The sequence below is a fragment of the Nestor notabilis genome, unplaced genomic scaffold (genome assembly GCF_000696875.1).
Source record: "Nestor notabilis isolate BGI_N333 unplaced genomic scaffold, ASM69687v1 scaffold15385, whole genome shotgun sequence".
NCBI lineage: Eukaryota > Metazoa > Chordata > Aves > Psittaciformes > Psittacidae > Nestor > Nestor notabilis.
This window is the reverse complement of record NW_009928017.1, coordinates 26,997-47,189: the sequence shown is the minus strand read 5'-3', so window position 1 is coordinate 47,189 and position 20,193 is coordinate 26,997. Positions and strand designations below refer to the sequence as shown.

The following is a 20,193-nucleotide window of genomic DNA, read 5'->3' as shown; positions in this document are numbered from 1 at the left end:
TCATTTGCTTGTCACTGTTTGCCAGGTTACTATGGCTATCAATGTGATAAAGGTGAAGTCTTTTTCTGTTACATTACTGGGAGGCTGGTAAATTTTACAATATGAAAAACTTAGAATGTTTGCAAGTAGTAATTGCTGAGGTGGTTTATGGTGTTTACACTGTGTAAAGCCATGTTTCAGTATAGTTGCCTGCTACTTTTAACAATTCCCTTTCTAATTCCCTTTGAGAAATTACTTTCTGGGTATCAGACCATTGCTTTAGTCCTGAGGGTGTTTGTGCATTAACTGTACAACGGACAAAAGAATTGTAAAAAAAACCTGTTTTCATTACATGTTTTTTAATTTGCATCTGCTTACATTTTCAGAAATATCTAATAACCTAAAACTTAAATGTGAGTGTGCCAGTACCACTCAGTGTGCAGAATTGGAACTACACAGCTGGAGATAGAAATTACTGCTCTTTCGGTGTTTGGAACAGACTGTTGGCAGAAGGATCTGTGGTTTTGGTATAGCAGCATCTTAGCTTTAGCCCTTATGGAGCCAAAGTTTGTGGCAAAAAAACAACTATAAAATATCAGGTTATGAAAATTAGTTGTGGTACTTAATACTTAGCAGTCTATTCTTTTGTTTCGGTCAGAGTTTCTGCCTTCCTGCTATCATCCCAAGTGAGCATTGTAAGGAGGAGCATTGGCAGGATCCGTTCAGGAGGGAAATCACCTCTTTAAAGAGGAGGATGAAGTGGGAGAGTGACTGTTGTGGGGATAGATAAAGGGGCATATCCTGAAAGACAACTGATGTTTCATGGATCCATGCTGTGCATTACAATTTTTTCTGTTACTTTCAACTCTTACTATGAAAATAATGGAAACAGTAATATTTTCCTCTCCTCACAAAGTGGTTTAAAGGTCTTTATCCTGTCTTTTTAGTTGCCAGCGAATATACATTTGGGCCAGGAAGTCACATTCGCTATCAGCTTCCCGTCAGTGCGCCTGCCCGGAGGACACTGTTTGAAGCCATGATTAGGACACGGCAGCCTGAAGGTGTCATCACAAGCATGTTGTCTCGAAATAAGGATGAGCACATCACCCTGCAGGTGAGCAAGTTGTCCCAGACAGTAATAGCTTAAAGTTAAATCAATGCCAGTGAATAGTTAGCCCAGAAAAACATTAGCTTAAGTTGGAAATAGAACCAAAAACCTCATGCTAAGCACAGAAAAGTTGGAATTCATTTTATGGACACTTACAGACCTGATCCTTCACTTAAGACGTTGACCACATCAGTGGTATCCCACTGGATTTCAAAGGAATTCACTGCCAGTTATAGTGACATACAGTGTGCTACCCTGGTGTTCTTTTCAACCAAGGTCACAAGTGGCCGATTCTGCATAGTTCAGACTCTGCCAAAAAGGTGCCTGTAGCAGTTCTGGTGATGTCAGACTCTGAAAATAACACCCTTTCCATGTTACACACACCACTGAATGAGTCACTTCTTCACCTAAGTTGGTTTGAGCTGTCAGTGTAGAGGTGATACACCAGGTTCTCAAACATTTGAAGAACCCTATAAAGTGGTCGAAGAGAGACGCAGGGTAAAATTACTCCAAGTGACTTAAATACTACTGTGGGTACACTGCTACCAGTATTTAGGTTGTCCAGTTCAGTAGCACACTATATTTATATTGCACTCTATGTGCACTGTCAACATACCCCTAAATCTAAACAAATTGATTGAAGTTACAGGTCAATACAAAATATCAGGTGATGACTTTTCTTTCTTACTACTTTGTTAATTATCCACAAGGTTGTTCAGGGATTATTAGTGGTCTCATATAATCTGGGTGATGGAGACTATTCTGTAAGCCTTCCCTCCTACCACATTGATAATGGTGAATGGCATCATATCACACTGGAGAGAAATGAAAATGAATTTACTCTTCGCCTTTATGAAGGAGGTGGGAAGATCAGGAATATACAAAGAGATTGTGATTGATCCCAGCAGCTTGGTCCTTGGAAACACCCACCCATTCAATCAAAACAGGAGTTTTCAAGGTGAGGAATTCTTGACCTCGCTGTTCGGGGAATGCACTGTAAAAAAGGTTTATTGGTACTACATGGGCATGTTGTGAGAAGCTTTCTTGTTTATGGGCATGTTGTGAGATGCTTTCTTGTTTATGTAGAGCCCAAAGTAAACAGATTTCTTGCATGACACTTTGCAAAAGGAACACATAAACTGTTCTGAGTAAGAAAGGTACAGCAGGGAATTATGTGCAAATACAGGACTTGGAATAAGAAGGTAACCTCTTCGCATGGCTGTATGTAGAGTACTTGTAACTGGAGATCCACAAGCTTTTCCCATGTGTTCTGTGGGTGGCACATTGCGTTACACACACAGAACTGGTTCATTGCATGGTGCTGTCCAGGCCATTCGGCAGCTGTCCTTCACTACCAAATACAACTGTCCCTATGCTGGAAGGAATATTTCCATCTTATATGTGCATTGCATAGCACACAACAAGTTGGTTTATTACCTTGATGCACTACCTTTGTATTACTGGATTTTACAGTCACTCTGTTGAAGCATTAACTAAATTTAGAAATGGTTTATTGAATTAGAGCTAAGAATTCAAAGTTTTGGCAACTGAGTGGAAAAAGGCATGATGTCTGTTAAAAAGCAAATCCATTTTCAGCCTGGAAGTTGAATGGTTACACAAGGAGAAATACGGAGAAATGTAAGATTAAGATACCCGTAACAGCTTTTTATGCTGTCCTCAGTTGGAAGCTTGCCTTTCGCCTAAAATCACAGTATAATGCATGGTTATGCAGCACGTCTTTTATATTGACAAGGAAGACACACACCATTACTTGGTTCCTGCCTATTGTCTCTCTCCCATGCCTTTCACCTCTCTAACCAGATTATAGTAAATCCATTTGAAACAAGGTGATAATGTTTTCACCAGACAAAAGTATTTCGGTGAATAACAAAAGTGGGAGGAGAAAACAAATAAATGCGTATGCATTAGATAAATAACAACTTACAATATAAACGTATCACAGATTATTTAGAAAAAGACTGTTTTCTATTGTTTCATGGAAGTATTCCAATAACCAAAGTTTACACCAAGAATGAGGGACCACATTTTGAATTTTTATTTATAGGAGTGATAGTATTTGTTTTTAAGTAAATAAAGAAGTCGAATGGTTACATGATCATCATTTTAACTAGGACAATTAATGTTGCTGATAAGCAGCTGAAACTTTAAGGTCTTTGAAGTTATAAAATTTACTTAATTCATCAAGATATATGCTTTTATGCTGAGGCATCTGATACATACTAAATGGCATGTAAACATAGTGAAGGGGTACATGGTGTTCTGTCTTGAACCCCAGCAGACAGGGGCCTGCAGCAGCACTCAGTTTTTGTGTGAAACACTGGGAATCTTGGTGAAAACTTTTAACATTCAGTCAAAAAACTTAGAACAATGCTATGAAAGTTCAGGTAAATTCAGTTCCTTTGTTAGACATAAATGCCAAATCTTACAGCTGCTTCAAATCACTCTTGCTGAATGGCTTTTAAAACAGTCTCTTTGTGCCTTGCCTCAGGATGTATGAAGGATGTCAGATTTAATAACTACAGAATCCCTCTGGACACTCACATGAAGGAGCTGGTGTCAGTATTAAGTGCCCAAGGTGTCAAAGAAGGCTGTTCTTCAGAGGCTTGTAGGAATAACCCTTGTAACCAGGAATTTATTTGTATTGATTTGTGGATGATGCATGAATGCAGGTAATTGGTGCACAAAATGCAGGTAATAAAAGCACAAAGCCCTCCAGATACAGGTGGGAAAGGGTGGATGTTGAAGAAGTGTGCAGCTGGAAGGCTGCCACTGGGAATCTCATCACCTCAGCAGAACCAGTGAAACACTAAGCTAGATGCCTGCACAGACACCATGTTACTCAGAGAGCACTGTCGTTTTAGGTAGTACTCTTAACTGATACAAACCTGCATATCTCCACTCATTCTGAAACAATTTCAGCCGCCTGTCTTAATGGAAAATGTTTGAAGAATAACAGCAAGTCCAGAACGTTTATAAAGCCCGCAAACCCTGTTACCTGTAGCAGAGCACTACCAAGGCTAGCTGTCTTGCGGAGCTCGTGCTGCGCAATGTAGATGTGCTTTCTTCTTTAGTGTCCCACTTCTTATACTGTCTTAAGCTGTCACCTTTGATCCCTCACAGGCCACTTGAGTCACGTCAGAAGCACTGCATCATTAAGCTCAGAGTTCTTGTGTGTGACTGGGGCTGAGGTTAGAACAATGCTAATTAAAGCTAGTTGTGCTGTGGAAATGTGCATGTGAAACATTAATGACTCCACTGTCCACAGCATCGGAGTTGTCTAGAGGTGTAATTTGTTCTGGAAATTCACTGTGATGGAAACGCAAAGAACATGGCATAGCTTGTCCTGCTGAGACAGAACTGCAGACCCTAGTGCAGCTATTTTTCACATGGGTAATCTGGCAGAAGCCAGTGGAACTACCCAAGTTTGGAAAACCCCAGACGTCAGGGTTTAAAGTTGTGGAGCCCATTGCTGCATGAGTGTTTTAGAAGTATTGCAATCCTGTAATAAGATTTTAAGTAACTTCTTTCTAGTAGCTACTTTAGAAACTGTATCATCAAGTTCTGTTTTAAAATCTTAAATGCTGTCTTTCATGCCTACTTTTCTCGAAGTTTAATGGTTTCATTTTGCCTTTGTCTTTTCAGTTGCCCTTCAGGATATATGATCATGGAGAATGCCACTGGCAGACAATGTGTCCACACTGCGTGTGCTAAAAGGCCCTGTAACTACGGCACCTGCATCTCACAGTCACCAACTGAGTTCCAGTGCCGCTGCCCTGATGGCTATACTGGACGTAACTGTGAAATCACACTGGCCATCTTTCACAAGGATACAGGCCTCAGCTTTAGATCCATGTTTGCCATCTGCATTTGCTTTTTGGCGCTGTTAGGTAGTTACGGCAACTACATCTTGCATTACCTTTGGTGAACTCATTTATTCATCTTGTTCTGAATAGTCGTCATCCTTCTGCTGAAAAACTCAGTTTCCCACTGGATACTTGACTCTGCCTTCATTTCTTTGCCATGCTCTCAGCTCCATCAGAAGCTTGTTTTTCATCTCTGTGTGCATATCTTGCTGAGTGAATCTACATTTGTGAGCTGTGGAAAGTCTTTGCAGTTTTATTTTCTGCACGTTTTCACTTCATTTCTAAGGAAGTGTTCAGATGCATAATTGGAAGAAAATGCAATCGAAGATCAAGGGTGGAAATTGCTACCAGATAAGCTTTGTTTAAATGCTACTGAGCATGAAACGGATCTGTCAGTCTAGAAGTACACTGATAGGAACACACTTGGTCAAAGAAGACCAGTCTCTTGCATCTTAACCAGTAGTGTCACAACAGTAGTGTTCTAACAGCTGCTTTTAGCTTCCTTAACCATTTTCAGGCTTAGATCTTAGAAAGAAGGGGAAAGACAAGGATCTCACTAGTGAGAAACGAGTACATCTTTGAGTCCTTGTTAATTAAATTCCATGAAAGTTTGCATGAAAGATTTCTCTCATGGCTTTTACAGTGTTAATGAAGTTTAATTCAGAAGCTGTAGTAAGAGTATGAAAATGCATGGGGATTTTAAATCCATCTGTGTAGCTACCTGAATACCATCATTGTCCTCAGCTCTGCTAGACACCATGTTTGCCATACAAATACAAACAGCAAATGACATGGGAAGCCAAGTGCTTTCACAGCTTTCAGAATCTCAGGTAGTTGAGGCTGATAATAGATTGTTATGTTACAGGAGGGATTCTTTTGCTGTGTCAGAGCAGTTTTATTGTGAGCTGACTTTGTGTTACTGCCTGTGGTTGGCTTGACTGGACTGAAAAAGCAAGAATATCTTTGACATAATAATCCTAATCATTCAGGTCTAAATTGTAAGTAAGAATCAGTTGTTTTTAACCAAGTGGTGTGCATTGTTGTAAACATTTTAGTAGATGTGATTAACAGTGATATTATCACAGAAATGTAACTTCCATTAGGAAAACTTTAATAAAATTTCTTGTTCTCAAGATTTCAGGTGCCCTTTCTCTTACACAGCTTCTTGAAAACAGTGATGCACTTGAAAGCGATTGATTCATGCAACTTCAGTTATAAATTTATAAATTTCCAATAGAGGGAGGCCTACAAGAAATCTGGAGAGGGACTTTTTACTGAGGGCATGTAGTGACAGAACAAAGGGGAATGATTTCAAACTGTCCGAGGGGAGACTGAGGTGAGATACAAGGAAGAAATTGTTCCCTGTGAGGGTGCTGAGGTGCTGGCACAGGATGCCCAGAGGAGCTGTGGCTGCCCCATCCCTGGCAGTGTTCAAGGCCAGCTTGGATGGGGCTTCCTGCTCTAGTGGAAGGTGTCCCTGCCTGTGGCAGGGGGTTGGAACTACATGAGCTTTAAGGCCCCTTCGCCCCAAACCAGTCTGTGATTCTATGATTAAAAATCATCTCAGCTAAAAAATGACTGCCAGAAAGTTACCACGTGTGTGAGCATGTGTGACACTTTGGGTGTGGGGCAGGGAGGGACAGGTAAATGCACATCTCAAATGCATTAATTTGGCTTGAAAGGTGTAGCCACACAGCACAGTGCAGGGTGCAGTCCTCTGTGTACGCTAGTCTCAGTCCCAAGGTCATCCAGATGCTGTTCCACAGAATGCACTTGGCTGCCATGTAGGTATTCTGTAAGAGGTTCTAGTGTTGTTAATTCACTGTATTGTTAGTTTATGATGTCCAATGGTTTGAGGTCTTACTATGAGTTTTTGTCAGTATTTATAGGGTTGGTAACACAGTGGTACACAAAAGGTATAAAAGTAATTTTCTTTTTTGTCTCATGTTTTCTTGTGCTTCATTTCTGTGTAATTATATCTGTTGTTGTCCATGCATTGTTACTGAAGTGCTACCCCTTATGAGGCTTAACTCAATGCAGTAAATAGGTCTCTGAACACCACTTGGGTCATTCAGTTATTTAACAGCTTCAAAGTTGTACTTTAAAGGGTATTTCAAGATTCTCTTTAAAGGCTTGTTCTTCTGTCTCTGATGTTCTCTTGTAACGACATTGAAGAATGCAAAAATGAATCATTTGCTGAGAAAGACAAAACTAGACCTTGCTGGCTCAGACCACAACCAGTGCTGCAGCACTCATGGTCTAGGCCAGCCTGCAGTTCTTGTGCATGTACGGGTTTTATCTGTTTATGAATGATGTTCTGTTCTGCTCCTGCGTGTTCACACAGCTCTGCTCAGTGCTGGATTCTTGTGGGCTCACGGGAGGACTCACAAAGGTCAGAAGGGAGGAGTTTACCATGTATCTGCTCAGCATGAGGATCTGGAGGACACCAGAGAAAATATCCTCAACTAAAATGAAGAAGGGGGTGGGGAGCAAGATGAGGTAAGGATTGTTGTGTTATTGGGGGGTCATCGTGCTAATGTGTTTATGCTTTTCCTTTATAACTGAGGACCTTGGCCTTTGCTCTGCCAATTCTTTACTGGAATTGGTGATGAATTACTGGCAAGGCTGAGTACACAAGGGTGCACATTTCTTAAGTGGGGATAAGTGCCTATCAAATTTTAATTTGTCTTAAAGCACGTGATCCTATGTGCATATTTAAGAATGCTTGTAGGGTGACTTCAATGAGCTACCAAAGAACTCACAGCTGATGGTTTTGGTTTTGTGCTCAGAAGACATGGGTTCTCGGTGGCAGTTACTGCTGCAGCACTGAGGGCTTGGAAGAGCCTGGCATGTGATGTTCTTCATGGACAGGCTCTTCTGGAGACTGTTCTTGACAGCAGTTGCTCAAACTTTCCATGCTAAGAAAGCGAGGTGCGACACCGGTTCCACTTCGGCCCTAAAGCACGTGGAAGAACCTTTCTGCATTTTTTGTTTTGGAGCAGAGCACGCCAGTGAACGCGAGCTGTGTTTATACTGGCAATATAAACACTTCTTGATTGCAGGTGGGATTTTGTTTGGTTTTTCCTTGGAGCAGTTCTCTGTCCCCAATTGAAATTCAGCAAAGCTCATCAAGATCACCTAGGATCGTCTCTTGTAAAATGGTTATGTGCAGTTCAACATCTGAGAGGATAAATGTAAGCTTTTGGAAAGTGCTGATTTGACAGCTCTGTTGTTGATGGCTCTAGTCAGATAAACAGCATGAGCAGTACAAATAATGACTTGTTTGCTCAAATGAATTGTGTCTCTCATAGTCTGTCAGTGTTGTTCTTTGCCTGTAAATATGTCCAGAGGCACAATCTTTGGTTGTAGGACGATGCTTCTTTTCTTCCTTCCAGCTGGCATAAAGATTCCAGTCTTTCCAGTCAGTTAATGCAACTGACACATACGGTATTGGTACCTTCACTGCCAGCAGCTGCACCTCAGGAACTGCGGCACAGTTACCAGGCAGCATTAACAGCATTCACTACTGCTGCACTAGAAGGGAATATTTTATTTTGGTAATAGGTAGTTACTCAGCTTTTACAATCATGCCATTTCTGTGTGACAAAACTAGCCATTATTCCAGAGATTGATAACATTAAACAGAAAACACTGTAGATGTTTGAACTACTGATGAAGAAGGATTTCTTTTAACACGTGGTTTGTGAATATCCTTTCTCACCTTTGTTGCCAGATTGGTATCAATTTTTAATGATAAAATATTAAGATCTGAATTTGAGAATAAAACCTGAAGCATTTCTGTGATTTTTATTTCACTTCTGATTGGTTCAAAATCGTGTCTAATTTCCCTGCTGTTGTAGTACAGCTGCAAATCCTCATGCATTTTGGCTTAGGCTCATTGTAGGTGCCAGTTAATTGAACAAAGCTGTGTGTTCACATCCTCATGTATTTACACCAGACAGACTGCCTCAGAACTGTTCTTTCTTTATTTCCACTAGAACATGAAATTTTGGGACCTACAGGGAATATTGATTTAACGTGAGCGGTTTCTCACTCCAGGCTGTGTACAACATGGCAGAGCTGCAGGTGCCTATTCAGAGCAGCGCTGCCCATTCCCTCTGCAAGAAGAAGCAGCCAACAAGACTGAGCCGTCTCCTCAGTGACACATCCCCAGGCACGCCGGGGCAGACCAGACCCCCCGTGGCTGCAGGAGCCTCCCGCAGTAGTGCAGACTTCGGCCGGTACTTGTCAGGTGCTGTCCGAGGTGCTGACTGTCATCCCCAGCCTGCACCACAAGACTCGCCGCGGGTGTTCTGCGTGGAAGGAGAAGGCTCGGTGGGCAGCAGCCTGAGCACCCTGAGCTCCTCTGCACTGGAGGAGGACATTGTGTGTGATGACATTAAAGAGTGGGGACCAAAGTTTGTCAAACTAAGTGAACTGTACTTGCACACAGATGCAGAAGAGCTGTAGATCACCAGGTCTACTGGTTTCAAAGCTTTGGGTGCAAGGGTGAAGGGCAGTTTTTCATGCTCCTGCAATGTCCTACTCCTGCCCCTTCCCTTTTGTTCTCCTGTTGTGACAGGTGGTCATATTCCCACTAATGACCCACACTTCGCATCTGATTGAACAGTTTAGTAGTAGGAGTTAATTGTGGGACATTCTGGACATTTACATGTGGGGATATAAAATTACTGGAAGGGGATACTTGGTTATTTACATCCAGTGTTTAACAAATAAATAGACTGTCACTTAAGGTAATAAAGGGCTCTGGGAGGTCATATGTATGTACTCAAAGCATTAAAGAAGCACAGTCTGTGTCCAGTTTTCAGTAGGAGCTTTAATAGTTACTTGAAGGAAAAAAAGCACGTTGTTGTCTTGTGGAAATCAGGGCCATGTTGTGTTACAGCCACCCTGTTTCCCTGACTGAGCTGCAGCTGCAGCACTGGCTCACAGAACACAGTGCAGACCAGAGTCAGTGGATCCAGGTAAAGGAATGAAGCAGCATCTTCAGCTTCAATTATACCTTAATGAAGTCCCTTCATGCTGTTGTATAAATGCAGAAACTGATTTTAGGTTAAGACATCAGTGAGCTGCTTGCAGCTAAATACTGTTCTTAATTAAAAGGACAGGATTTCTAAGATACTAGCCTCAAAGGTGACCAGTTAGTAGCAAACACCACAGTTTACCATAATCTCTCGTTCCTAATGGGCTACTAAACTGATACTGAACTAAGGACCAGCCTGAACTGCATCATTTGCATGTACATTCCTGTCCCTTGATTCTGCTGAACTTCCTTTAACAGAAACATTGCAAGAATTGGGGCTGAGAGGCTGCAGATTGACTGCTCTAATACAAGCACTGACCCACTACGCTGTAGCCAAGCACTGCCTGTGCAGGGAGAGCTGACAGGGGATACAGGGGCATTTTCAGTGAATTAAAACACAACATCCCTTGGATGTGTCAGAATACCTAATGTGTTTGGGATGACAGAAGGCCTGTATCCAGAAAAGAACTTCACCCAGCACTGGCACTTCTCAAACTAAAATCCTGTGATAAAACCCTGCCAAAAGTCCAATAATCTAAAGATGGTATTTTTCCAAAAGCTGTGACTGGCAGCACAGAGTATCACAGGCCTCCCTTGGATACAGGTTAGTAGAAAATCATCATCAACTGGTGACAGAGAAACACAGGGAAAAACTATCAGTGTCTGCAGGGGCTGGAATATTATGCTCTAAATCATCAGTCCCTTTTTCAGACGGTTTAGTGGCCAGCTGTTGTTCTGTATTTATTTAAACTTGATAAAAACTGGAAGGTAAAAGGCCCCACAAAACAATTTTTTTTTTTAGTTGAGATCTCTTGTATATATAAACGGAGTAAAGTGCAGCAAGAACACCATGTTAGAACACAAACACAAGAACCAGCACAGAGTATGTTTGTGATTTACAAGCTGATAATACAAATATATCATACATTAAGATAATTTGTTTAATTAAAGAATCAAACTGTATTGTAAAAGCCATTAAAACTGCTTTGATTACACTTGCATAGTAGCTTGTTTTGGGAGGTCTGGCTGTTGTTTTTATACATATATTAAAGCCCCATGAACAAACAGGTGGGTAAGTCTGTGGCTGGCTTAGTTTGCACCCTTCCCAGATGGGAAATGTTCACATGGTAACCTTGTTCCTGTGTGCATTTGTGACACACGTTGGAAAACCTCGAGCACACCATTAACCAGCAGTTACACACTGCAGATGATGTGGGTTTTTAACCTGGAAAAGCTAAATACCATTTTTCCCCATTCTCATAGCTTTGGTTCACAGGTGGTACTTAGTCTGTGATGTTGAAATGTTACTGATACTCCTGTGTGGAAACACAGGCTAAAATACCTCTCTGTGTATGTATGTCAGGTGTGTCAGCCTCTGTATTTTGTGACTGTAGCAGTCACAAACAGGATCTGGAAAATGAAGCAAATAATATGTTATGCACAAAACTCTCTTCCTTCCCCAAACAGCAGTAACTTTGCCTGCACAGCTTATGCTTTGTCCATACCTATGGATTTGCTGTTGTTTTGGCTGGTTTCAATTGAATTTAGCTTGTAAGCTCCTCAGGGCAAGGACTGTCTGTATTCTCCCATGAAGTGTTGTGTGTATCTAAGGCACCATATAAATAATAGATAAGCCTTCTGTACATAATGTCTCTTCCTTGAATATATTTAGGGTTGACTAAAGCTTGGACTTTATTGAATTATTTCTCCCGCATCTTTGAGCAGATACTTCCATAGACATGAGTTGTTCGTGCTGTTCTGTCTGAAACTGAGGGAAGCAGCAGTTATTTCTAATTGATGTGTGGACCCCAGCTTCAGTTACACACTCAGAAGGAGTGGTACCATTGCCCAGGTGCTTTCTGAACAGTGTGATGGTGGGTTTTGCAACAAGTAGTCTAAGAAAGAAGAAAACAGAGTGTTGTGTAATATCAAAGTCTCTATCCCAATTGCTGAAGCTAACCTGGAGTTGCTGCTGTACTAGTGCTTCTCCTACTACAGCTATTGCACTGATTTGTAAGTAAACATATATAATAACAACACTCCTCATATATAATAACACCACCAGCCTCAGAGCTGCTGTGTAACTGCAGTTAGCTGTACGGTGTAACCCAAAAGGTCAGAAACCATTTTAAAACTGTTCAAGTAACTTACGTAGGTACAATCTCAGTAATAGGACATACTCATTTGCAGCTGTTATGCCCTATTAAAACCTACTTCTCCTCTTTCTAGGGATTACTAATTAGTTCGCTTAATTTATCTCTTTTAATTTGCATGTGCAGTTTCTGAACACATTTATACCAACACACACAGGTATTTCAGTACCTCTACAGAAAAGCTTACTGCAGAGCAGCACGGCCATTGCTCAAGAACAGGAACATCTGCTTCACAGCAGAAAGCTCTGCAGTGGGTGAGGGGGGAAGAAAAAACATTGAAGAAAAACAATCCTCAGGTCCCTAGGTAGTGGGATTTTCAGTAATCTGGTGCTTTCATTAATCTTCTACATTCTTTGCAGACTTTAGCCATGTAGTAAGAACATTTTATTTAGTATAAAATACTTGTAAAGGTCTGAAATTTAAATCCTATGGATATTAGTATTTAATCTGTATGCCTGTCAACTACATTAATCTTTGTGGTTTTCCCCTTTTAAAATGACATTCTGAGTACATAACCTGTAGCCAAGCTGTATGAAAGCTGATTGCCTTTAGCTCTGACCCAGTGGCTGGCACCAGCAGGCTTGGAGGGGAACCATGGCTGCAAAGGGAGCAGGGTAAAGAGAGCAAGAGAAAGTTGAGCATTTTCATGCTAAAGACCATTTCCTGGGGATTATAAATAGCTAATTTGTACCATGCTGATGGCAATGAGGTTTTTAGAAAATGTTCTCCGGAACCCAGAATCCCCTCTACAAGCACACGTAATGATCACATTCCATTAGTTAATCTTGCAGGAGTCCTGTTTGTACCTAATTAACATTAGTGAGAAAACTCCTCTGCAACTCCCTTTGAGAATGGTTCTAACCTGCAACGCTGTGACAGCACTCAGGTACCTGCTGCTCTACGCGGAATGCCTGGACTTGTAAAAGCTTACCTGGATCAGCACATCCTGCTTCAAACTGTGCCCTTGATACATGCAATTTGTTTCTCCCAAAGAATGAATCTTTCATTTACTGAGAAGTATACTAAAGCTTGAGGTACAATGTGGGAATGAGCAGAGCCCTAGTGGTCAAAGCAAATTAGTTACAGGGTGTAACTGCCTCAGCCTACTGACCTTGCTAAAGTTAACATGGTGATTGATAAAAATCACACCTGATGCACCTTTTAACTTGCAACAGGCAAATGAATTCCAAAAAGACCTTTAAACACAAAGGGGATTTAAAAGTCAGTGAATATGCAGTGCAACATGCTTGAGAAAAGTTAAAACTTCCTACTGAAAAATGCCTTGCTTTCCTTCATACGGACAGAAGCGAAGGTGATGCCCTCAGTGCACTTTTTCCAGTCCATCCCAACATAAAACCAACCCAAAAAGTGATTTTTCAAACTACACAATTTATTTAGTATACAATAGTCATTACATCTCTTTACAATAACATATTATAAAATAACTATGTTAGATCTCAACAGCAGAACACTAAAACAAGAAATGAAAACACACTCATGGATCTCAAAGGCTTTTCTCCCCTAAAAATATTCCGGCTACTTGATAATATTTTGTCTCTGTGATCTAAAAAGAGTAATTTATACCACACTTCCACCGATAGTGCACAGCTTCAAAGTCCTCATGGACAATAGGGACACACCAGGAGTCACAGTGGTGCCTTTCCCATTGCTTAGTCATGTGTAAGACTTCAGCAAATATGTTGCCATGAGAATCGTAGGTAATACAATGAAATGGGGACACTGCAGCAACTGCTTGGAAGTAAGGTGCTCCAGGGGGATGCAGTTCAGGAATAGGTGACATTATTCTTCAAAAACTGGCACATTTTTAATGCACTGAACAGAGATCACAGCAAGACATGAGAAGTAGAGAAAATAGTTACTAGACAACTACCACCTACCTCCTAGGAGCCTGAGACTCTCACAGGAACCTCTATAGCAGGCACTACAGCCCCATCAGAAGTGAGTTAGCACCTTGCCCTGGCCAGCCCCTAAATGAAGGCCAGAGAAACAGCTGCTCCCTCTCCTCCAGTGCTGCCTTGATGCCTGGGTTGTTCTCCTCTGAGCTGGTGAATGGTTCTACTTCTTGTTATTTTCTATTCTACCGTTGTAAGGAGCCTGGTCTGACCGCTGCACTATGCAGTCACTGAAATACACCCTTCCCTTCAGTATTACTTCCTTCTGGTTCAGGAACTGCTGGGGTTGTTTAGAAGTGCTGACAGCCGTGACACGAGGCTTTAAGTACTGCAAACTGCAAGAGTTAGACAATCTCCATGATATTTTGTGTATCATACTTCAAACTTCCAGTGTGCTACTTGGGGGGGAAGTTTGTGTTCCAAGAAGAAACAGTGTTACTGCGGTGGTTCTGGATGGTAATGGCCATTGGTTTTTATGCTTGCCCAAGGCCAGCGGGAGCCTGGGGACTGTTTTGTTTTAAAACGAAACAATTTGCACTTGGTAGTTTATACAAAAAGGTTAAACTTCTCCTTCGGTAACATTAGAGACTGTAGTTTTGGAAAAAAGTCTATTTAAAAATATTTACTGTTTTTGTCAAGACTTAGTCTCTCGTGTGTTACCTACAAGTAAACTCTGAAAGCGATATGGGTACCACTGGATCTTGGAATCTGTCATTTCACTCAGAGGAGAGCTACTGCACCTTTAAAGAAAGATACAACCACATTTTAAAGTGAGACAATACAGCCTGGAGATACTTTACCTTACGTGTGCTTCTTTTCAATTACTGTAAGGCACTCATCGAGGAATTCACTGACCCATGCTTTCAGCAAGAGCAGGCATGCATCATTACAGGCCTAATTAAAGTTTTAATACTGATTAGAATGTTTTATTATTGCATTATGTTAAACTGCAGTGGTCTCCAACCTCAATAAGGGACACAGGCTAGAAATTACTCAGGAGTTTCAGCTGCTCAGTTTAACAACCTCACTACTTTCAATGTTTGATTTAAATACAGTCTGATTAAAGCACACTTCTGTGTTAGCATGAAAGTGCAGAAAGATGTTGAACATTATTTAATGGGTATTTACCGAATAAAGAATTGTTTGAGCATGTGACATAAGCATCTCTGTTGCTTCAGTAATTTACCTCAGCACAACTGAAAAGGGAAAACACTTAAATCATTTGGAACTGGAACACAGCTCAGTTGTGAAAGCTAATCTCATTACACATCCTGATTAAATTAAATGTGGGGTTTGCTATCATAGCACTTTAAGTTTCCCATCATTAGAAATTAATTGCAGTGGTAATGATTATAACTGAGTTATTTGCACAGGCCACAAACACTCTTATAGGTGTTCAAATGTTAATTCAACATTGGCTTAGAGGCACTTGATTATTACAATTCTGCTTTTCTTAAGAAACAAATGATCCTAGTGGATGTCTAATTAAAGTTTGAGAGTACTGTTAGGCTTTCAATCAGATTTAATGTCTAATTTCAATATAAAACCAAAGCAGTGCTAAACCACAGCAAAAGTCATGTGTAATCTACAGAGCGTTTAGAAAGTCAATACAATTCACAAAGTTCCAGCTGGTAAAAAGACAAAGGGTACAAACAAATCATGAAGTTGTCAGGATTGAGCCTGTCTTCACTGAATCTTCTAAGTCAATTTAAAATAAGTGTAGCCTCTTCTAGGCTAAAGAACAAGGACACAATGATTTTGTGCTAAAATATATAGCTTCGTGTCTGAAATATCATAAAGCAAAGCCTAAGTTCCCTGCTGATTTTAGAGATGAGTTTTTCTTTTCTAAGGTTGGCAGTGTTCAATTTTGGTAGCCTACTGGAATTCAGACACGGAGAAAAAGGATCCCCTGTAGTTCAGAAAGCATATACAGAAAACAGCATTGTGAGAATCCACGCTGAGAAATTTGGGGTTTTGTTTGTTCTGAGCATTTTACGAGGATACAAACATGCAACATGTATCAAGCATGCTCCAACCTTCATTCTCATTAGAAATACGTAACACTCCATCATGAAATGCTTAACGTTACTACACTTGCACTCAGAAACTCATATCCACAAACATTCCCAAAAAATTCAAAAAAGAGGCACTGAAAGAGCACAAGGATCTGCCAGAAGAGGATCAGATTGTAAGAAAAAACTTAATTTCTGTGACTGTTTTCAGGATTCACAAAGATAATGCATCCTCAGGACCAGAGTAGCATGGCCTGCTCCCATTGAATTGAGAGTAAAAATCCGAACTGCTGAGCAGAACTTGCTGGTCAGCCACACAGCAGTGGTCAGCAGGCTGCTCAGTGTGTTTTATCAGTCAGTTAAAACTGGAAAACTTTGTATTATCAAAATGGTCCCTGCTAGCATTTATTTATGAATCTATGAAACTTTTGGCAACATCAGGAATGTTATCAAAACTAAACTGTCTAAAAAAAATAAATCACAGTAATTAAACAAGAAACCATCAATGTAGAATGTCTTACAAATATAATGTGTTTGTAAACTTCTGCATCTTCTAATGTGGGTCCTAGCATTAAAATACTGAGCTCAAAGCCAGGGTTGGGAATGTTATTTATGCTTAGCAAGCTTGTAAACATGGAATGTTTTGTTTTGAAACACTCTAATGAAGTGTGTGGTGTACGAAGGCAGGTTTTTTTTAATTTCCTCACAGAAGCGAGGATACATTGAAGGTTTCAAATCAGGTTCATTCTCTCCCAAACCATCCATGATCTGTAATGAAATTGAACAGGTTGGTGAAATGTCTTTAGTCAATTTACAACTGCAGGCAATAACAAGAAGTGGAAAACAACCTTGACAATACATTTGGTAAGGGTGGCCAAATTTGTCACCAGCAACTGTATGAAACAAGTGGGAGGAAGAAAACAATATTAAAACACTAAGATTTATACAGTGTCCTCTCTATTACATGTAATAATTGTCAGATGTGCCTATGTGCTTTGGGCTATGCTGTCTTCTGTGGGTCTGTGTTAGTCCCAGAAATACTTAAAAAATCCCCAGGTGCAATGGAGTAATACAACTGTCCTGAGGGAGCTAAAGTTCTGAAGTGATTTGCACTCTGAAAGGGAACACTATTTGTGTACTGCTGACCTGGAGCACATCAGAAGTGATGACTTATTTTGCCTAAGCTGAATTCCTCCTTCTTATCAAATACAACCAAAGCAAGCGGTGTTCAATTTGGCCATTTTTGAGAAAGTCTAAGGCTCCATTAGATTTTACTTCCTACACTCATGAAGTGAAAATCATGCGAGCTACTTCAAATCATAAGTGTATTTCAAGAAGGAGTGAAGTGTATTTTCTTTATTACTCTTGTACATAATACTTACATGGCCATTAGCTATGTCAAGTAAGTCACGTAACCGACAGCCTCTACTGTGTCGTCTTTCATAGCAAATGCTGTCCTCTAGGATGACGTAGTCTGTGCCAAAGGAGCGCAGTATTCCATAAACGTCTTCAGGGGATCTCTTGGCATAGATCTGATAAATCTATAGAAGAAGAAAACTGAGCTGTAAAATACATAACGTCACCACTATTTCTTTGCTCTTTCATGATTCCTTTATCTTGAACTAAAGGAAGAACTGAGATTGCAAATCCATGTGATTGGAATTAAATATTTAAAAATAATAATAACTAAATGCTTCATTTAGTAGGCACTTGGAGTTTCTGTTTTATTGCTACTGTGATGCCCAACAGTAGAGCTGCTGACTACAAAAGCGCTGAATGGTGCTGTTGTCTGCAGAAAGGCCTTGGTAGATGCCAGTAAAACATTCAGAATGTCTAAATTAGAGGAAAGGATAGTTCAGAACCATCTCCCCTAGCTGGTGTGGAGTTTCTCAGCATGGTTTCTGTATAAAAATGTTATGTGCTGATCTGGAAACTGAAGGGAGTATCAGGGAAATGAGGAAATGCTCTGTGTTTCCTCCAGGCAGCAGGAGGAATCTGGGCAGCAGGATCTATTAACGCCAACAGCACCTAAACCAGCCCACTTAGGACTAGCTGGAGTACCTTATTACAGTTATTCTGACACACACCAGCTCCCTGAAGTGAGTTAGCAGATGCCTGAAGTACAAGTTTCACAGAAGTTAAATCCTGGAACTGTATCTGGAAATAAGTTAGTTCAGTGAGTAAAGCACATGGTGTCATTTCATTTGCAACCTGCCGTTAGAGATTGCATGTGTTTTCTGGAATGGAGCCACTGCTATGGTTAAGAATTAGCTTAAACAATTAGAATACTCTTACCTGTTTTGTTCTCTCTCTCAGGTTCTTATCCTCATAATGGGGGTGATTAGTCAGGGTCCGTCCAGTGCACAGTTTGACTCCTGCTAATAGCTGCATGCTCCCAGCAAACACTGCTGTGTTTGGAGTGTTTGACCTAAACAAATGGTGATAAGGCTGAGGAAATCTCTGCAGGAGCATTTTTGCATTGCTTGCTACACATCAGAAGGAAAAAAAAGATTGAAAAAATAGTTTTCTGCTTCTCCTCTATTCGGGGAGCAAACTGTTCAAGAAACTGTATTTCTTCAGATACGAAGAGGACAAATCATGGTAATACTCTTAACTGCAAATAAAAAATTTACTGTGCACTATCAGGAAACATCATCCTGAGAATTTCAAACTACTTCCATATTTTATATATTCCTTGGGTTCATACAGCCTCTAAGTATTTGTAAATGTCTACATCCTAGTTCTTGTTACATTTAAAGAAACTTACTGTGACTTAGATTTGTGTCTGATATGTAAGGTATTCTATATAAAACGGATTATTTAATCTGAATGCTTAAAACTTCTTTTGACTGTCCTGGCATTCACCATTCACTTGGGAGTGAAAACTTTGCTATGTGAGACATTAATCCTCCTATTGTGACAACTAGGGGAGGGAAATTATGAAACAGGTCACCCCTGTTGCAAAAAGTAGGGTGGTGGGTGCATAAGATGCCAGGTACTGTCAATTACTAGTCCTGTGATCTCATCGGAAATGCAATGCCAGTGTCTAGAATTGTTATTTAAGTAAGTGTTTTGGTATCTCAGGACTGTTTAAATACCCATAAGGAAAATAGTATTTTTTTGCTCACCTTCCCCCCACCAATTTTTCAATCTAAAATATACATAAAGACACACCAGAAGGGCATAGCAAGAAGATAAAGTAAAAATGCCGGGCACCAGAGACTACTATAATCAGGCTAATTAAAACGCTCATAGTATGCTTGAGTGTTTTCCAGCACATAATAGGCGTACCATCACGAAAGATCCTATGAAGACTAAAAGAACAGAAAGCATTCAATAAATCAAGTAAAATGAAATTAGAAAGGAATGTGAAGAGTTGCCTGATATCCACAGATGTGCCCATATAGCCCGTATCTTACAGTGGTCACAGAACTGAGACACTTTGGGGTGGACTTTAGGGAGCCTTTTGAAACTGCAGCTGCATATTCAGTCTTCTTTATGCTCCACAATTGGCTTGAACATGTTCAGGGACAAGTATTAAATTTTACTATTGCCTTTCAAGAGATTATCCTTAGCAAATCCATTAATAACTACAAACCCTTCTTAAAAAATCTTGCAGCGGTACATTAATCTCATCTAGGAAAGATGAGGAGAGTATTTTTAATAGGCCAGTTTAACTTGACCAATAGACTAGTTTTTCAGCAATTTATAAAACTAATAGTGTGTAAAGTCTGTTTCTGTGTTTGGTCAAGATTATCTCAAGTTCTGCAATGCTCTGCAGTACTGATCTCCTGACAGGGCCTTACCAAAGCAGTCCTGCACCTCTGGCTCCTGAAGAACCCAATACAATGCCAATGTGCAGAATCAGACTTCCTTAAAAAAAACCAAATCACAAGTACCAAAGGCAAAACCACAAGAAAACAAAGAAAAACCATTCCCAAGAAAACAGCCTGCAGCCTCTTTTCTTACAAAGGAAAGCTAGAGGAAATGGTGACAGTGCCCTTTTTCCATAACTTGCAATAAAAATGCATTAGAAATACAGAAGCCCAGCTCGAATGGTTCCCAGACCAATGTGTGCCACCACCAGCAGCCGAGGACAC

At 40.4% G+C, this 20,193-nt stretch overlaps 1 protein-coding gene across 1 annotated transcript in view; it reads right to left on the bottom strand.

The window, feature by feature from the left end:
* Positions 1 to 16,539: 16,539 nt before the first annotated feature.
* DPY19L3 (dpy-19-like 3 (C. elegans)) overlaps positions 16,540 to 20,193 on the bottom strand; it is a 29,466-nt gene continuing 25,812 nt past the window's right edge. The window contains exons 16-18 of the mRNA XM_010014323.1: positions 18,389 to 18,521; positions 17,476 to 17,634; positions 16,540 to 16,861 (exon numbers count right to left, since the gene is read on the bottom strand). Coding sequence (XP_010012625.1) covers positions 16,700 to 16,861; positions 17,476 to 17,634; positions 18,389 to 18,521 — 454 coding nt within the window. The 3' untranslated portion in view covers positions 16,540 to 16,699. The remainder of the gene's footprint in view (positions 16,862 to 17,475; positions 17,635 to 18,388; positions 18,522 to 20,193) is intronic.